Raw genomic sequence first — 20,431 nt, 5'->3', positions numbered from 1 at the left:
GAAAACACTCTCTTTGTCATCTCATACTTAACATCATAAATTTAAGTGACATTTTGGGTTAGCATATTTTAAAATTTTTCTGTGAATATCTTCAAGCAGTGGCTTTGTCACAGTAAGTTGGATGAAAGCATTGAAACTTTTTTCTGCTAAGTATGTGTGTTTTGTTTTTATTCACCTATAGCATGTTGTGGGGATTTGAGTTTTTCCCTCTACATAGTCACAACTTTTGAGTGAAACATTATGCCCCCTCCACACACACAGAGTTAACTGCTTTATAAATAAGTAGTTTTAGAACCAATAGAGATATATTTCAGTAGTTGAGGAAACTTCCAAGGCTCTTATCATAATTTTTATTATTTAGTAACTCTGTAATAGGAATTGCCTCTGAGTACTGTATAGGTTATTAAAGGTCTTTGATAATGTGTGACTTTAAGACTTGTTATTTCAGTCTTCTAATCATTTACGTTGTTTGACAAGTGATAAAATTTATAAATGTCATTATATTTTGTTTCTTAGCTTTGTGGTATGGACCAATTTTGGGGCATTGCTCTAAGAGCACAGTCTGGTGATGTCAGTCGAGCAGCTATCCAGTATATTAACTCCTATTATATTAATGGTGAGTGATTTGAAATACTGTCTGTGAGGATTTTTATGTGAGAATCTTTTGTTTGGCTATTTTTTGTTTAGTTTTTTTAACGTAGCTAAACATTTGATTTTCAGGTAAAACGGGTTTGGAGAAGGAGCAAGAATTTATTAGTAAGTGTATGGAGAGTCTTATGATAGCTTCTAGCAGTCTTGAACAGGAATCACACTCAAGTCTCACTGTTATAGAAAGAGGACTCCTTATGCTGAAGACACATCTGGAAGCATTTAGGAGAAGGTAATTTTTTTTATACCACATTATTAACAGTGAATTTCAGGCTTTTTTCTTTTATTGCTGACATGTACAAAAGTATTCTTAAAATTAAATTAAAGGTTTTGTTGGGGCAGGTAGAAAGCTTAACTTACCACAGGTGAAGGGTTAGTAATAGAGGTATTTTTATTCATGATATGTACCACTTTGCCATGAAATAGGCAATATAGGTTCCCAGTAAATATTGTGGAGCTTTAAAAATTCTTAAACACTGAGAAGATATGCATGAATAAGAATCTCTAGAAAGAATTCCACCTCTAAGAAAGTATTACTATGATTGAAAGGCAGAACACTACCACCAAAAAACGTTTCTAAAACCCTCACCAAGAACATCAAATAATCTCTCATAGTTGAATCAAGTTGAGTCATTTGTTTCATTTGCTGTTTTTTTTTCTTCCTGGACTAGGAGACAGTATTTTAATTTTGAATTTCCATTTACCATGGAAACATGATCAAAAAATTCTGTGTTAATGAATATCTGTATAATTAATTTAGACATACCCTGTGTAATACAGAAATAAAGCAAATTAACATTTATGAATATATCGACTGAAATGAAAGGTGAGTAGATAGTTTTAATTAAGAAATTCTGTTTGTTAAAAATCATGAGTAAATGTAAAAATACAAAGAACTGTGTTGGAAAAAATTGTTAAAATTAATCTCTCAACTTCAGAGGTTAGTTTGATAATGAATTTTACAATTGATATTTATTGAGATTCTACTTAAAATATCAGGAAATATTGAATAAAAGATATTCTACACATTCCTTATAAATAACATGGCTTCATGATTTCGTATATTTGGGCATCGCAAAATTCTTTATTTTGATTATGATTGCAATTTGTGGGAATTATACTTAAGTAATTCCTTGTGTTTTTAAAGAATGTGTAAGGGAACTCTAGAGTTTTTTTGAACAGAAACATCACAGTGCCTTGTAACTTTTACCACTGTAAAAATAAAAATAAATAAGCAAATGTGGTGATGTGTCTTATTCAAATTCATTAAAAAATTAATACATACTATTTATAATAAATTCAGATATTTTACTAAGGGAATACTACAGAAAATTAAAGTCATTGTAATCTATCTCTTCCTAGTGGAGATAGTTACTGTTAATGAGATGATATATATTCTTCCAAAATATCCTTTTTTGCTGCAGAGTCTACAAACCACAAACCAAAAAGGGCCTATTGATTCAAACCCTTAGTCTTCACACAGTGTTACCTGTGTTTTTCAAATAAGTATTTATTTTAAAAGTCTTTAAAAGTAAATTAAATTTCAATGGTGCTTTTTATAAGTTGAATGAATTTCAGTTCCAAAATCCCTTCTCAGATATACAATTTTTTTCTAACTCATGAAAAATGATTGTAGTATCCTTCGATAGAAATCTTTGTATTTGTTCATGTTTCACTCTAGAAGTTAATGTTGGTATTAAATAACTTACATAAATACTTATTTTTTGGGTGCCAAGTAGAGAAACTAGGAAACGAATATTCAGAAAACTAAGATCTAGTGTAAAAATGTCAGGTATTTTTATGCACATCTTTGTGTAGTATCACTGTACAATTTCAAGTGCTTAATGTGCTTAGTTCTGATTTAAAATTGCCTAACATTTATAGAACTACAGTATAAAGTAATTATTGTGTTTATGTGTTCCTTATATTAAGAGAGTAAATAAAACTGTCTTTTAAAAAAGATTTTCTTTAAAAAGAAAAAAGGTTATCATTTAAACCGTGGTTCTCAGCCATAGTGATTTTGTTTCCCAGGGTACGTTAGATAATGTCTGGAGACATTTTTGATTACCACAGCTGAAGGGAGAAGGGGCTACTGTTGGCATTATAGTGAGTGGATGGAGACCAAGGATGCTGCTAAACATCCTACAGTGCAGAAAGCTGTTTCCCCTACGTCCCCTTGCCCACAACAAATAATTATCTGGCCTCAAAAAATTAAGATCACTCTTTTGCTCAGCCATAAAAGCTGGACATTGAATACCTTCTAGGAAATCAAGTCCATTTATTCCTTTACTTTATGTCCTATTCTAGAATTGCTGGGTAGTTTTTGATATTGGTAATTCTTTTCTTAACTAAATTCAGGTATCTTGGATCCTGTCTTCAACGACTGAAAATCAGTTAGAAAACTGACAGTATTTAGTGAGTCACCTGCTAGATGCCTTTCTTCCTAAAGATTAGTCTTTGTGATTTTATTTTATAATTTTAGCCGTCATGGAATCAGTACTCAAATTCTGTTAGACTGGTTAACATATATTTACTAGGATACATTTCTGTCTCTGAAAAATGTTTCCTAATCCTTTTTTTACCTCTTCTGAATGTAGGAATGAAAACTTGCCATTTCACTTTCTGGATTAGTTTGTTGCTTTAAATTCCTCCTGCCTCTACTACTTCCCTCCACTCCCCCCTTTAAAAAAAATAAGTAATCTTCTTAGTGGGTTTTTTTTTTTTCCCCTCAGTAATTTTTCTTGGAAACTATTTTTTAAAGGAACTCTTAGCTGTATTTATGCATTAAAGTTTAATTCAGTGTGATGAATCTAAACTTAGTGCTGTAGAGTACATTGGAATATGCTACAACCTTTTGTGGGCTTTTTCATTTTGTGAAATATTAACAACTTCTGTAACATTAATATGGGTTAAAATGATATTCTTCCTATGTGTGGTTTTTGTGTGTTTTAGGTTTGCCTATCATCTCAGACAGTGGCAAATTGAAGGCACTGGTATTAGTAGTCATTTGAAAGCACTGAGTGACAAACAGTCCCTGCCGCTAAGGGTCGTATGCCAGCCAGCCGGACTTCCTGACAAGGTAGTTACACAATTTTAGTTTCAAAATTGATAACATTTCCCAGCTCAAGTAACTGTTTTTGTTGTATTTTTAAATTGGTTGCATCTCATATTTCAGATGACTATTGAAATGTATCCTAGTGACCAGGTAGCAGATCTTAGGGCTGAAGTAACTCATTGGTATGAAAATTTACAGAAAGAACAAATAAATCAACAAGCTCAGCTTCAGGAGTTTGGTCAAAGCAGTCGAAAGGGAGAGTTTCCTGGTAAGTCCAACGTTTAAATTTTCATATTTTCTAGGTTCTGTTATATATGAACTTAGAACCTTTGGTATCTAAGGTTCTAGATACCTTTTGGTATCATGCCATTGATTCATAGGGAAGTATTAAGGGTTGCTTCAGATGTTATTTGCAAACGTTTTTCCTCATTTTTCTTAAAATTTTATTTTTGAAGTTGTTTGATAAACAATAAGAGAGTTAGAAGTTTAGGTTTCCCTGCACTACTTAAGTACCCAGTTGTACCCAATAAATTTTCTTTGCTATTTTGTTATATTTTGTTTCCCTTTTTTCCCCAGAGCATATGAAAATAATACACCCTTAAATCCCACCTGTACATCTCCCCTTCCCTCCAAAAGAGTATCATATTAAGAAATTTTTCATATAGGCCTGAAAGGTATACTCCATTCCTCATTTATTGTTACCACTAGTGCATTTTTAGTGTTTTTCCATAGTACATAAAATATGAGTTAATCAGAGGAACAACCATGAAAGGAAGCTGTTATAATATCAGATCTTTAAATTTTAAGTAAAATGTAATAGGCTAAGTATATATTTAGAAAAAAAAAATCTTAAAGTTTAAAAGCTTAAGGATTTTCAACCTGCCTATGTGAAGTAATTCTTTGGCATCTTTTAGTAAGGTGGATCATGCTTAAGATGGAACCACAAGTGTCTTCTCAAGTATCAGATCTTTAATTTTGTTCTTGATTAATTAATAAATATTCTTGGTACCATAGAAGAGTTGTTGAAAAGTGTCCCTCCTACCCCTATCTCTAAACCATCCATTTCCCTGCTTCTGAGGCAAATGCTGTTGTTGTTTTCTTACATACCCTTTAAGATATACCAAGATTTAATGTAAGAATATTCATGTACTTAAAACACAAATGGTAGCATTCTATTTATACTGCATGTGGAAAGTCACCTCATTCTTATTAAATCTACATATCCTATTATATGGTGGTGCCGTGATATGTTTTACTAATCCTCTGTTAATGGACATTTAGGTTGTTTGCATTTTTTTTTTTTTTTTGCCATTTACAAGCATGGCCACAGAGAATATCCCCACACCTATCTCATCTAATGTACATTGGGTAAATACCTAGTTATGGGATTTTCCAGTCAAAGGTATTTTCTTTAGTTACGTTGAAATATATTTTACATAAAGAGAATATGAAATTAGTAATAATAAAATGAAATGTGTCCATGTACATACCATCCAGATTAAGACCTGGAACATTATTAGAAGCTACTTGTGTATCTCTCTTTAATATCCTCTTTTCTACTTCTCTTTAATGATGTCTTGACTTTTTAGTTTATTGTTTTTTTGTGTGTTCTTTGTAGTTTTACCTCTAATGTATATATTCCTAAAAAATGTGTTTAGTTTTGTGAAAATATTAAGCACAAATTTGATAAAGGAAAAGGGGAATACAGTTGTTATTAGAGGATCACAGAAGGAAACAAGCTAAAGAGAGTGTTTATTTTAACTTCCTCTTAAGGGTTTATAAAGCTTCATCTGAGGATGTCAGTGGGAAAGTTCTCAAGTATAGGTCTTGTGCTGTATACACAATTGTGCTGTATAATGTTGGCAAGACACTGGAATACATAACAGAAATATATTGGGTATTTATTACTTTTTCTAATCTCTTCATGACCTACTTCATCTCTCAAGAATAGACTAACAATTTCTCCCATGAGATATGAATGTTTTCTCCTGATTCAGATAAAAGGACATGGAGATGAGAGTAGACACCTCACCACCATATGGTGAAGGTAGTTCAGGTACAGATAAGAATCCAGGTCAAGTCCACTTGCCATTCCTTCCACAGGGAAGATATCATGCAGGTAACAGGGATTTTGGTCATGATGGCCCCTCAGTAATGCATTTCTGTATTATCACTGATCCTACTTTTATTCTCCAAATCTGATACATAGCAGTATGATACATTTTATCATCCTCTTGGTTTTTCTCTTTGCCTCTGTCTTATGTTGGATATCCTTTTTTTGATATCCTATACCTTTTTTATTGGTTCACTTTTTTTTTTTTCTTTCTGGAATACAATGCAATTGTTCAGTAGCTTCTCGAGAGATTGGATGGTGTAAAGTTTTGATTCTTTGAATAATCAAAAATTTTCATGTTTTTATACTTAAATGGTAATTTGGCTGGGTACACAAGTCTAGATTGGAAATAGTTTTGTTTCAGAATTTTAGAGGTATTGCTGCATTGCATTTCTTCTGTTGCTGCTGTTCCAGAAGCCATTTGCTTTCCAACATTTTTAATATATTCTGTTTTCTTCTTTTGTAGGGTTTAATTAGTCTTCTCCTTGTTCTCAAATTTTGTAATACCCGGTCTGAGTATTTGGTCTGTTTTCAACTAATGTGATGGGTACTTTAGTTTTTAGTTTGGCAACTTGTATCTTTTAATTTGGGGAAATTTTCTTGAATTAGTTTATTGTTTTCCTGTCCACTAATAATTTCTCTTTCTAGGAATTCTTTATTATCTACATGTTGCATCTCTTGGACTATTCCAAATTTACTTTTTTCATGTTTCATTTCTTTGACTTTAACTGAACTTCCTGTGAGATGTTTTCAGCTTTATTTTGCTCAACCTTCTTTTGAGTTTTTCATTTTTTGCTGTCATGTATCTAACATAGATACTAACATGCTGTTAGTATCTAACATCTCGTTTTTGTTCCTTGAGTACTCCCATTTTCATGGTTAACATATCTTTTTGAGGCTATTTGTTTTTAATCGTTGAATCTTTAAAAATCCAGACTCATGTTTCTGCATTTTAAATAGAATGTTTAGCAAATTATCTGGTTATTTTCTATTAGTTTCTTGTCATCTTTTCTCTTTTTTATCATATATTTACCATTTTGGCACTCCTCATTCCCATATATAGATCAAAATTTCCATTTGATTTCTTTCTCTTTATTTTCTTTCTTCTAATAAACTTCCTTTAAAAATGTTTGTACTTCCAAGTCTTTTGGTGGTATATTTTCTCAAGCTTTTGTTAAGTTCATTTTGCCTTCTCTTTTGAAGGATATTTTCACTGGACATAGAATTTTAGGTCAGGAAGTGAGTGTTTTCTTTCCAGGACTTCTTATGGGGCTACCCAGTGTCATTTGGCTTGCAGAGTTTCTGATTGAAAGTGTTTTTTTTCTGTCATCCTTTGTGTACGGTATGTCTTTGTAACTGTGGTTGATTTTAAAGAATATTTTTGCTGTTGTTTTGGTTTTAAAAATTTTTTTAAAGTAAGCTGTACTCCCAAGGTGAAACTTGAACTCAAGACCCTAAGATCAAGAGTTGCTTGATCTCCTGACTGAGCCAGTCAGACAGCCCAAGAATTTTTTTTGACATTGGTTTTCAGGGGATTGATTTTAACGTGCCTTCTTGTTTCTTTGTGTTTATGTAGTTTGGGTAAGTTTAACTTCTTAGGTCTTTGGGTCTATAATATTTACCGAATTTGAAAAAGGTTAGCAATTATATGTATTTTTCAAATATTTTTTTTCTTTTTCCTTTCCCCTCAGCCTAACTTCTGGGCCTCTAATTAAATATATCCTAGACTATTAATGTCTCATAGATCACAGACTTGATTTTCTTTTCCTTTTCTTCTTCCCCTCTCTTTTTCTTTTTCTCTTTCTCTCCCTCCTTCTCCCTCTCTGTTTTCCCCTCCCCCTTTTCCTAGTCTTTGTCAGGTGTTGATCTTATTTCTGTGTTAAACCAGTATAAAACAAATGACAGGTTATAAGCCTATCTCTGGTTTGACATTTATCTTTTTGGGGTCTTGCTAGTTACCACTTCATTTGTTTTTCAACTTAACAAACTTGGTTGATATTATCTCTTCCCTTTTTCCTCCCTGTCCAATAATTAGTAAAAATTTTAAAATTCAATTTATTGGAGTTTCAAAGGATAAAAAGTATATATATTTAATATACCATCATAAGAGGGTTTTTTCAGATTTTTTGTTGCTTTTTATTGGTTAGAAACATTTATTGAATTAAGACTTAAAATTTTTAAAAGTTGGTAACTCTTTACAGAACTCTTAAGGACTAAGCAGTTCTTATGTTAAAAAAGACGCTTTCAAAAGTGGTAAAAGAGGAGCACCTGGTGGCTCAGTCAGTTAAGCATCCCACTTTTCCTTTTGGCTCAGGTTATGATCTCATGGTTTGTGAGTTCGAGTCCCACATCGGGGTCTGCACTGACAGTATGGAGCCTGCTGCTGGGTCTCTGTTTCCCCCTCCTCTCTCTCTCTGCCCCTCCCACATCCCCCTCAAAAATAAATGTAAAAAAATAAATATTTTTTTAAGAAACTGGTAAAAGATGGAAACCTCCGTTAATTATAAAAGCCAATTCAAACCATTATAATCAAAAGTTAACGTATAGTAAGTGTAGGCCTGTCTCATACCAAATAGAATTCAAGAGCCTAAATCAAGTACTAGCCATCTTAATTCTTTTTGGAACAAAGTTATGTGTGCTTAGAGTATCTGACACACTGGGAACCAAACCAGCTATATATTATCTTAGCATTCCATCACAACTAAGGATTTTTTTATCTCAATATTGTAAAAAATATAAATAATCATAGACTGTATTATCTCAGTAAGGTAGAAAAGACATTTAATAAAAACCTGCCAAAATATCAGAAGTTGAATGTAGAGTTTTTATTGAGATATATAAATGAACACTTGACTAAGTGGGTATGCCTAGCATGTTTCTGTACACATATTATAATAGAGATACCAAGTTAATTTATGTCTTAATGTATTCTATCTGAAATCTTAATGGAATTTTTATTTTAAATTTGATGAAATTATTCTGAATAATAAACTGTGAGTACACTAAGCAATATCAGAAGTTCTGAGAGGAAAACCAAAAAGGGTAATAGATGAGTTTTGGTACTAGCCTTTAAACATTTAAGGAATTATAGTAACACAGTTTTGGTGAAGAATTGCATCATTATGGAAAGCAGTAGGCCTACTTCACTCATTCTTGAGCTGTGTAGTGTCCATCCAATGGAATTTTTCTACATGAAGTTTATAAAATTGAACAATACTTAAGTTTAAATCATTCCTCTGATATTTCATCATTTTGCTTAATTTCCTACTCTGTCAAGCATTTCCTTTTTTAAAAAAAGTTCATGGATTAAACAATAAAATTTGAATGCCTGTTATGTTCTAGTACTGGGAATACATCTCTGAATGTAATAAAATGTCTGCCTTTATGGAACTGGGATTTTTTTTTGGAGGAGAGAAAGATACATAATGTCAGATGCTCGTTAAGTATTTAAAGAAAGATAAAGCAGAGTAAGGGATTAATTTAGTGAAATGAGGCTCTTTAGGAAGGCTCACATACTGTAACCATGTATTCTTGTCAGCAAATAAGTTTTTATAAAAATGTTCATTTAATGTTTTCTGCTGTTTTGAAGGAGGCCTTATGGGACCTGTCAGGATGATTTCATCTGGACATGAGTTAACAACAGATTATGATGAAAAAGCACTTCATGAGCTTGGTTTTAAGGATATGCAGGTACACACAAATGTGGTTTGACTTTTAATGTTTATTTATTTGGGGGGCGGTGTGCATGTGTGAGTAGGGGAGAGGCAGAGAGTAAGGGGGGCAGAGGATCTGAGGCAGGCTCTGCACTGACAGCAGAGAGTCCGATGTGGGGCTCAAACTCACAAAGTGTGAGATCATGAGCTGAGCCAAAGTCAGACTCTTAACTGACTGAACCACCCAGGTGCCCCAAGTTTTAATGATGTGTATTGACTATTAAAGTCAACAGTTAAATAGTTGAAGGTATCCTTCAAAAACAATTATTGCTTTTGTTTTAATTGTGTGTGAAGTTTTGGGGGGGATTTTGTGAAGTTATTTTATACATAATACTTTAATTTTATACTTAATATTATACTTTTCCCCTTTGCTCTTATTTTTATAGATGGTATTTGTATCTTTGGGTGCACCAAGAAGAGAACGGAAAGGGGAAGGTGTTCAGCTGCCTGCATCTTGCCTACCACCCCCTCAGAAGGACAACATTCCTATGCTTTTGCTTTTACAAGAACCTCATTTAACTACTCTTTTTGATTTATTAGAGATGCTTGCATCATTTAAACCACCCTCAGGAAAAGTGGCAGTGGAAGATACTGAGGTGACTATATCATTTTATTTTTACAGTATATTGTTTGTCTTTCTGTTGAGTGGAAAATATTGTACTTGTAAGTGCAATAAAACCTATGAGTCCATTTATTTATTCATTAGGTATTTAACGGCCTAATATGATCCAAAACTAGTGTGTTTTAAGCATTGTTTTACAAGGATCAAAATAGGCAGCTTCAGCCTTCATTCGGTCTAGTGGGGAAGATAAATAATTGATATGCCTGGCAGATAGTTTTGGGTAAACTAACAGCTAAAATTTAGACACAGATGGCTGCTAAAACTAACGTTATTAGGGAGTAGGGATAGGCAGAAACTCATATATATTATTTGGTCAGGGAAGGTTTCTCTGAAGGAAACCATATGTAACCTGAGCTAGAAGGATGAAAAGGAGCCACCTAAATGAAGACAATTGAGGGATCGCCTGCATACAGTAATTGATTCCTGAAGCCCTTCATATAAGGAATCAGGCAGGTGTAGGAATTGTTGGAGTGCTAATAATGAGTAGAATGTGGAGGCTAGTGGGAGAGAGGAATGAGAGGAATAAGATAGGAAAGGTGAATAGAACCAGTCTGGCCATGCAACGTGTTTTTATTTTATTCCTTTTCACCTTGTAAGGTGATTAGCAGTAAGATGTTTTAAGCAGAGGGAAGGAGCACATATTCTGATTTTGGTTTTTAAGGTAATAGGTTTGTTTGGTAAAAGTAGGAAAAGTAATAAGGAACCTAATGCATTAGTTCAAGAAAGCCCTGACGGTGCCCTGGAATAGAATGAAGGGAGTGGACAAATTAAGTGGACTGCAGATCAGAACAACATAATTTGGTTGTGGATTGGATTAGGAGTGGAGATAGGCTCATGTTCAGGAAGAAGGAAAACAGGACATGGAATCCAGGTTTCTGTCTTGAGCAACTGGATAGATTCCATTTGAGATGAAGAATGGATGCTCCTGGGACATTAAGTGGTAATGTCAAGGAATCGTATATAATTGTGTTTGGAGCTCAGAGAAGGGGTTTGGTCTGAAGAAGTAAGGTGTGGGTGATCACTATGAAGATGGTATGTAAAAAGAGTGAGATCACCAAAAGGATTCAGTGTTAGTCTGCTGATATATATTAATGCCTTTAAATGGACTTATCCTAAGATGATATTCATTCATGTGTCTCATGCAGTGAATTATTATTTTGAGATTGAGTGCCATATAAAATAGTGCTTATTGTTTCTTTCCCAAGAATGTTAAGTGACTTTTTTTCCCTGTTTCCAAAATATGTTTGATTGTGGATGCATTGGTAACTGCTGTGGAGCCCTATGTTCCTCATAGCTTGGGGTTTCTTGTGGTGGCAAGTTTTTAAATTCCTAAGAAATTCTTCTTTTGTTCAATAATTAGTAACAGAATAATTAGTAACAGATCCCTATAAGCCTCCATTTTTTTTTTTTTACCTTTTGTATTTTATACCACAAATACTTAATGACCTTTTACTTCATGTCAGCACTGTATGGGCAGTTTAAAAGAGAGAAGGATAATTAGAAGAATTCCGTTTTCTTGGGGGTTGCTATACAGATGTGGGAACATAGGGAACAAAAATTTGGGGAAGGTTTTGCAAAAGGAGAGTCTTTCAAATTGGGTCCTGCTGCTAAGAGCAAAGAGAAGCATTATAGATTCACAGAAAAAGTGAATGGCATGTTTGAAATACTGGGAGTGTGAGTATAGTGTAATTAAAAAAATGAAAAGGAGATTGGAACCTGTACCACAAAGGGCCATATGAGATTTTTCTTCTGTGTAAAATGCTTTGCCATTATCGCAGAACATTTTAAAGCAACAAAATGAAATCTTTTATGGGGTATTAGAAACAAAGTGTAGGTGTAAGTGTGATGGATGTATTAGAGAAAACAAAGACTTGGAGGTAGGAGGCCCAGTGAATAGGCCATTGTAATAGTCCTGATGAGGCCTGAACTGGAGAGGAAGAATTCAGTTTTGAGCAGGTCTTTTTTTGAAATTTGTGGCAAGTATACCATTGTTGATGTGGGGTTCCTTTGTTTTCCCAAAACTGGTTTGGTCTTGTGGAAGGTTACAAAAATAAAAATAGACGATCTTTGTTGTGAATGACCCATGTTGTGGGGCTTTTTAATCATAACCTAGCACATACATTTGCACCTGGGATTTTTTTTTTCCTTCAGATTGTTTCTTTGCACAGAGTACAGCCTTACTTTTCTGTCTTTTAAACTTGGTGTTTACAAAGTAATGAATTTATGTTACTGAAGAATTTTCAGTGCCATTTCCCCAACTGAACTAAAAATGTTACTTTGGGTTGCTTCTCTTCATTAGGGTTGTGAAAAGCAAAGGATACTTTGAGACTCTAAGATTTCCTTGTTTTCAGATATGCTAGCTTTATATCATTATACAGAAAGAACTAAACTTTTTATAGATATACAGAAGATTCCTTTGGCATCCATTGTATCCTAGCAAAAAGTCATTATGACAGCAGTAGTAATAGAATAATACACAAATTCATACCCTGGAAAATTCCAAAATTGTAAATTTTAGCTTTAGCTGTTGATTTACTTCTTGGGGTTGTGCTGTAATTTTTTAAAAAAAGGAAACTTGCCTATTTCTTATATATTTTCTGAAACCTTTTTCAGGTTACTATTATCTCAGCATCTTACAGAGTTCAAATTTAACACATGATAATGGAAAAAAGTAGCTTTTAAAAAATTGTTTGCTTTCCTCTTAATCTCTGCTTATGTGAGACTGGAAAATAAGATATGGATTAGCAAAATAAAAAAGATGTACTCTTTTACCAAATGCGTAAGGTCAAGGATTTAATTCACCAAGACTTTGTCGTAGTTACAATAGTGACCTGATAATGTTCTTGAAATTTACTTGAATGGCTTTGTAAGACAGATGTTTTCACTTCTATTTGAAAAGTTTCCTGAATTAAAGTATCAAGATTTACAGGTCACTTTTTTCTTTCCAAAAAGCATCCAGTAACAAGTTTAAAAACTACTACTTTGACATAATCAATTTATTGAATAAATATATTTATTGTTTATAAGTAATAATTAAAAAACAAATTGTTGGGATGCCTGGGTCGCTCAGTCAGTTAAAGTGTGCAACTCCAGCTCAGGTCATGATCTTACAGTTCGTGGGTTCAAGCCCTGCGTCGGACTCTGTGCTGACAGCTCAGAGCCTAGAGCCTGCCTCACATTCTGTGTCTCCTCCTCTCTCTGCCTTTCCCCCACTCACCCTCTTTCTCCCTTCGTCTCAAAAATAAACATTTAAAAAATTAAAATTGTTTACTATGGAACAAATGACTTATTTCTTACTTTTAGAGTAAGACTAGGGTCGCCTGGGTGGCTCAGTAGGTTAAAGTGTCCAACTTTGGCTCAGGTCATGATCTCACAGTACGTGAGTTCAAGCCCCGAGTCAGACTCTGTGCTGACAGCCTAGAGCCTGCTTCTAATTCTGTGTCTCCTTCCCTCTGCCCATCCACTGCTCACACTCTTGTCTCTCTCTCTCTCTCTCTGTCTTAAAAATAAATAAACATTCAAAAAATTAAAAAGTAAAGTAAGACTAAAAAATGTTACCAAATTTGATAATCAAGGATTTTATGCAAAAAAGTTAAACTTAAATTTAGGTTTATTTTTTTAGTGATCTGTCTTGATAAGCAGTTATTCTTATTTGTGTAGAGCTTAAGATGTGAAGAACTTCATCTTCATGCAGAAAATCTCTCTAGGCGTGTATGGGAGCTACTGATGCTTCTTCCTACATGTCCTAACATGTTGATGGCATTCCAGAATATCTCAGACGAACAGGTAAACCCATAACATCTTTTTGCTCTCCTAGAGGATGGTACCATTTTATATTCCTCCTGGCAGTGTATAAGATTGCTTGTTGACCTGTATCCTTAGTAAAATTTTGCCCATTTAATGGATAAAAAGTGACAGTTCATTTTAATGTTCATTTACTTGTTAGACTTAATAATATGGGCCTAATGCAAGGCAAGGATATTTTCTGAAATTATATTTAAAAAACATAATTTGCCTTTATATTAGTGTTTCATACTGCTATATGTTTTAAATATTCCTATTGGGGCACGACCTCACAAGTGTAAGTGTTAGGTATCTTTGTAAATAATTAGATTATTCTTTCAAAGCTATATAATAAAGGGTTAGGTAGAGATAGCAATAGAACACGTACACGATGAATGAAAAAACAGTGTCCTAATGTTGTTCACTAATGGTTTTCTATGACTTGGGACTTGGCCATGTGATTTCAGAAGGTCGTGTATCTCAAATGATTTATATGTGAACAAGGTAAGCCTGAGAAATGTTGGTTGATGACTCAGAGTAGGTCTAATAATATTATCAGAGATGCACATTGTGTGAATATCATTTCATAAATTGTGAGTAGAAAATAACAGTATTTTAAGGTTTATGTATTTGCATATGACTTCTAAATGTGCAGGTGTAACTTTTTATAAGTATTAAATAATAGACTTTACTGCTTCTGTATCTTTAAAAGTTGTTGCATTCGGCTAGGCTGCATAGGTTTTTTCATTGGGAAGATGTTGCATTGCCTCATCTGTTTTAAAAGTTAATAAGATAGAGTTGTTTTTTTTCCTGTGCTGCTGTTTGCATTATTAATTTTAATAAAATTTAATGAAAAATTGGTGTTTTAAGCATGCCATGAATACTAGTTAATACAGTTGGTCTTCATAGGTTTGAACATACTTCAAGGTATATGTAATATTTGAGTTCTTATATAGTGTTCATTTCTTTAAATTTTTTTTGATGGGGAGAGATCCCTTAGTAAGTTGGCTTGAGAAAACCTGTGTTTTTCCTTTCTTAATTTAAGAGTAATGATGGACTTAATTGGAAAGAACTTCTCAAAATTAAGAGTGCTCACAAGCTATTATATGCCCTGGAAATTATTGAAGCACTGGGAAAACCTAACAGGAGGATAAGGAGAGAGTCAACGGTAATTGCATTTCCATTCTTACAGTCAAATACTTGTATTTTCTCTGGAGGCAAATTCCAGAATGTGTTATATTCTTTTATTTTTTATTTATTTATTTTTGTTTGTTTATTTGAGAGCAAGCGATCATGTGAGTGGGGGAGAGGGAAAGCGAGAGAGCAAGAGAGAAAGAATCTTAAGCAAGCTTCAGGCTCAGTGCGGAGCCTGATAGTTGGCTCTATCCCACAACCCTGGGATCATGACCTGAGTGATAATCAAGTCAGATGCTCAACTGACTGAGCCACCATGGTGTTCCAAGAATGTGGTGGGTTTTTTGTTTCTGTTTTTATTTTTTTGAGAGGGAGGGAGGGGAGAGAGAGAATTCTAAGCAGCCTCCACCTTCAGCATGGAGCCTGAAGCAGGGCTTGATCTCACGGCCATGTGATCATGACCTAAGCAGAAATCAAGAGTCAGTAGCTTAACTGAGCTGCCCAGACGCCCCTATTATCTTTTAATTCTAGAATAATTTTTTTCTCCTGCCACCTTCTCTCATTTTTTTTTAAACATTTTTTTTGAAGTTTATTTATTTACTTAGAGTGCAGGAGGGTCAGAGAGAGAGAAGGAGAGAGACAGAATCCCAAGCAGGCTCTGCACTGTCAGTGCAGAGCCTGATGTGAGGCTCAGACTTGCGAACCGTGAGATCATGACCTGAGTTGAAATCAAGAGCCAGATGATTTACTGACTGAGCCACCCAGGCACCCCTCTTACCATTATTTTATTTTATTTTTTTATTTTTATTTTTTGCTGTTCCCACAGGGAAGTTACAGTGATCTTTATCCAGATTCAGATGATTCAAGTGAGGATCAAGTGGAAAATAGTAAAAATTCCTGGAGTTGCAAGGTTTGATCATATGTGTTAAATAGTGTATTGATAAAAATTATCCCTAATTTTCCAAAAGTAGGTATCATAATCAATAATTTTAAATTTAGTAAAATAAAGGATGGTTTAAAAATCATGTATTACTGTAAATCACAGTAATAAGGTGAGATTATTTAATGCCTTGGTACACTTATTTTCTTCCTTTATTGGAATACTTTGTTAGGACACTTCAGTGTCTATAGTTAAATTGTCAATGGAATTTAAAGATACGTTTATGGATTTTTGCAAGAATCTTGTTTTAAAATTTTCTTGAAAATAAGGTAGGTTATCACTTTACATAGAAGTTATTTTGGTTATTTAAATCAGTAATTTCCTAGATTAAAGATGCATATTTTACACACATGTATACATAAATACACACACATCTAGTTACTGAATCAAAAGCAGGTCTTCAAGACATTTTGTAGCTGCATCTCTCTTACTGGTACTCTCACAATTACTTACAGTTTGTTGCTGCTGGAGGGCTTCAACAGTTATTAGAAATTTTTAATTCTGGAATTCTGGAGCCTAAAGAGCAGGAATCCTGGACTGTGGTAAGTGAAACCAGTTTTTAACCAGTTAATAGTGTCCTGTCTTAAGCACTTCCATTTTTTGTTAGCAAGTATATCTTTTGCCGCATGCTTTGTTGTAGTAAGGAAGATTATAGAGTGTAGTAGAACTAAGTTTTGAAAAATACGGTATCTGATAAAAATTATTCATAAGAATTCTCCATGACACCTGTTAAAATTTAAGTGCCAAAATTCATGACTCTGAATTATGGTAATTTGTAAATCTTTTTCCTTTAGGTAAATAAATTACATATTAGTATTTATACAGTCTTAATGTTTGGATGCTTTTAAAAGAACTGGTTTATGTCTTCAAATTTTGGAAAACATCCTTTTTCAGTGTTTTATTTTGTTTTGAGTATTTCTTCCTTTATAGTAGTGCTACTCAAATAAGTGTCTTTAGACCATTTGTGACTGGTCTGAAATGAATTAGGTGCAGGAATTGAGAGTAAGCCTTGAGAAGATTTTTACAGATACTGAATATGGCTACAGATTTTTTTTTTAATGTTTACTTATTATCAAGAGACAGAGAGACACAGAGTGTGAGCATGGGAGGGGCAGAGAGAGGGGGAGACACAGAATCTGAAGCAGGCTCCAGGCTCTGCGCTTGTCAGCACAGAGCCCGACGCGGGGCCCGAACTCAGAAACTGCGAGGTCATGGCGTGAGCCGAAGTCGGATGCTCAACCGACTGAGCCACCCAGGTGCCCCTACAGATTTTTTAAAAAGTATTTCACAAAATCATTTGCACTTAACAAAAAGGAAGTTTGTCTTTTTTTTTTTAAATAAACTATTAATGTGAAGAAGCACTATTCTATATAGTATTAAGAAAATAAAATTGTGGAATATTAAAAAATTGATACTGCTATAAAGGATGCTCCCTTTCCTGACTTCCAACAAAGTAGAGTAGCATTATCAAACATTCCATTCAAATACTAACTTTTTAGTACTGTGGTTTAGAATTACCTTAGAACCTAGGAGTCAAGTGTTCTTAATTTAATACCAAGTTACTAAAAGAAAATAGATTTAGAAAACCTATCATTATGTACCAAGCTGTTGTTATTCTTACCACTGGTTTCAGTACTTATTTTTCTATTTTTAAATATATTTTACTGTGATATTTTCCTTTTAGAATAGATACCTCTATTCAGTTATTAATTATTATAGTTCTGTGACTTATAACATCTGTTGCGTTTTATTAGTCATGTCTACTACCCCATTAATTCTCTTAGAATTCTAATGTGCTTTTTAGTTCTTTGGCAAAGTGGGAGATTTTAAATGTGTTAAGTAGTTATGTGTCATTTATAGGAATTTTGTTTGCAGACTTGCTCTAAGTTTAGTTTGGAATAAGGCTTACAGGAAATCAGTCATAAGCTAAAGGTTTTTTCTCTGTTTCTTTTGAAATTGTAGATATTTTTATGAAGTATTACTAATAAGATGTTAACTACCAAATATGACACATTGTAGCCTGGCAATGCCTGAGATGCTACTAAGCATGCCTGAGACACAGTTTGCAAGCCAGCTTACACCCCTATTTGCATCTCTCTTCACATATTATAGAATATTTACAAATTCAGTCATTCTTGTTTCTTAGTTTTTTTTCCTTTTAATTGAGGTATAGTTGAGGTATACTTTTAAATTAAAAACTTTTGAGATAGAATTCACATATAATGAAATTCAGCCTTTTAAAAAGCAGTGATATTTTAGTATATTTACAGACTTGTGCAAACATTACCACTAATGCCAGAACAGTTTGATCCCCTCAGAAGGAAACACCCTATGCCATATTCATTAGCAATCATTCCTCATTTTCCCCCAAACATTTCAGCCCTGGGAAAACACTAATCTAATTCTACTTTCTATGGATTTGCCTATTATGGACATTTCATATAAATGGAGCCATACAATATGTACATGGTCCTTTGTAACTGGCTTCTTTCACTTAAGCATAATGTTTTAAGGTTCATTCTTTTTTTTTTTTTTTTTTTTTTAAGTTTATTTATTTTGAGAGGGAGAGAAAGCACCAGTGGAGGCAGGGGCTGAGAGAGAAAGAATCCCAAGCAGGCTCTGCACTTAGTCCAGAGCCTCACACAGGGCTGGAACTCACCCCAAGAGATCATGACCTGAGCCAGAGTCAAGAGTTAGACACTTAAACGACTGAGCCACCCAGGCACCCCCCAGGTCATTCTTGGAAGTAGTATATTATCCAAAGTCACAGATATTGATGACTCTGTTTTCTTTTAAGAATTTTATAGTTTTGGGGAGCCTGGGTGGCTCAGTCAGTTAATTGTCTGACTTCAGGTCATGATTTCATGGTTTGTGAATTCCTGCCCCACATTGGGCTATGTGCTGTCACTGCAGAGCCTGCTTTGGATCTTCTGTCTCCCTCCTCTTTGCTCCTCCCCCACTCAATAGCTCTCAAAAATAAATAAACATTTAAAAAAATACATTAAAAAAAAGAATTTCAGTTTTGGGGGTGCATGGGTGGCTCAGTCCATTAAGCATCCAACTCTTGGTTTTGGATCAGGGTTTGTGAGATGGAGCCCTGCGTTTAGGGTTTGTGATCTTAGGGTTTGTGAGATGGAGCCCTGCGTTAGGTGGGAGCCTGCCTGGGATTCTCTTTCTCTCTCCTCTCACACGCTTGTGCATGCTCTCTTTCTTTCTCTCTGTCAAGATAAAGAATTTTATAGTTAGTTTTTAAACATTTAGGTCTTTGATCCATTTTAAGTTAATTTTTGTAGGTGATATGGAGTTGAGGTATACTCAGTACATAATGAACTTATTTATTTTTTAAATGTTTATTTTAGAGAGACAGACAGACAGACAGCATGAGTGGGGGAGGGGCAGAGAGAAAGGGCGACACAGAATTGAAAGCAGGCTCCAGGCTCTGAGCTGTCAGCACAGAGCCTGATGCGGGGCTAGAACCCACGAACCGTAAGATCATGACCTGAGCCGAAGACGGATGTTTTAACCGACTGAGCCGTCCAGGTGCTCTGATAATGAATTTACTTTAAAAAAAAAAAAAAAAAAAAACAGAACCTTTAAGTTTTGGAAAATGTATATAATTTTGTAATCCACCAACACAAACAAAATATAGAATATTTCTATTACACCAGAAGTTCCGTCCTGCTTTTTTACCATCAGTTCCTCCCTTCTTCCAACCATCCAGCCCTAAGCAACTACTGATCTGCTTTTTGTTGTTAAAAGATTACATTTGCATTTAATAGAATTCCATGTAAATGGAATACTACGATATGTATTCTTTGTAACTGGTGTCTTTTAGTCAACATGTATTTTGAGCCTGATAAATGTTGCATGTATTGGTTGGTTGTTAGTTTTTATTGATGAGTAGTATATCCTTTTATAGGTATACTATTCCTTATCCATTCACCTCTTGATGGACATTTGAGTTTCTGGTTTGGGGCTATTATGAATAAAGTTGACAGATGTTCATACACAAATCTTTTTGTGTACATATGTTTTTGTTTCTTGTGGGTAAATACCAAGAAAAGAAATTGCTGAATAATATGGTAATGTAAGATTAACTTTGTAAGAAACTGCCAAGGTGTTTTCCAAAGCAGTTGTACCATGCGACTTATGGGAGTTCCAGTTGCTTCATATCTTCAACAGTTGGTGTGGTCAGTCTTTTTAATTTTAGCTATTCTACTGGGTATGTAGTGTTACCTCATGGTGCTTTGCCCTTTTTAATTTTGGTAAAATACACTTAAGGTTTACTATCTTAACCATTTTTAAGTGTGTAGTTCACTGGTGTTACATACCTTCACCTTGTTGTGGAATCATCACCATCATCTAACCCCATTACTATTTTCATCTTGTAAAATTAAAACTATACCTATTAAACAGTGACTCC

The 20,431-nt window shown here is 34.1% G+C and overlaps 1 protein-coding gene across 3 annotated transcripts in view; it reads left to right on the top strand.

The window, feature by feature from the left end:
* The window catches only part of USP34 (ubiquitin specific peptidase 34), a 249,085-nt gene that overhangs the window by 139,475 nt on the left and 89,179 nt on the right, over positions 1–20,431 (top strand). For all 3 annotated transcript variants that reach the window (XM_042981450.1, XM_042981449.1, XM_042981451.1), the window contains 10 exons: positions 517–616; positions 721–880; positions 3,601–3,727; positions 3,824–3,971; positions 9,406–9,506; positions 9,916–10,125; positions 13,812–13,937; positions 14,980–15,102; positions 15,895–15,978; positions 16,464–16,550. In XM_042981450.1, coding sequence (XP_042837384.1) covers positions 517–616; positions 721–880; positions 3,601–3,727; positions 3,824–3,971; positions 9,406–9,506; positions 9,916–10,125; positions 13,812–13,937; positions 14,980–15,102; positions 15,895–15,978; positions 16,464–16,550 — 1,266 coding nt within the window. The remainder of the gene's footprint in view (positions 1–516; positions 617–720; positions 881–3,600; positions 3,728–3,823; positions 3,972–9,405; positions 9,507–9,915; positions 10,126–13,811; positions 13,938–14,979; positions 15,103–15,894; positions 15,979–16,463; positions 16,551–20,431) is intronic.

The sequence above is a fragment of the Panthera tigris genome, chromosome A3, assembly GCF_018350195.1.
Source record: "Panthera tigris isolate Pti1 chromosome A3, P.tigris_Pti1_mat1.1, whole genome shotgun sequence".
Classification (NCBI taxonomy): domain Eukaryota; kingdom Metazoa; phylum Chordata; class Mammalia; order Carnivora; family Felidae; genus Panthera; species Panthera tigris.
The sequence above is the reverse complement of the archived record's forward strand: the minus strand, read 5'-3'. Positions and strand labels throughout refer to the sequence as shown.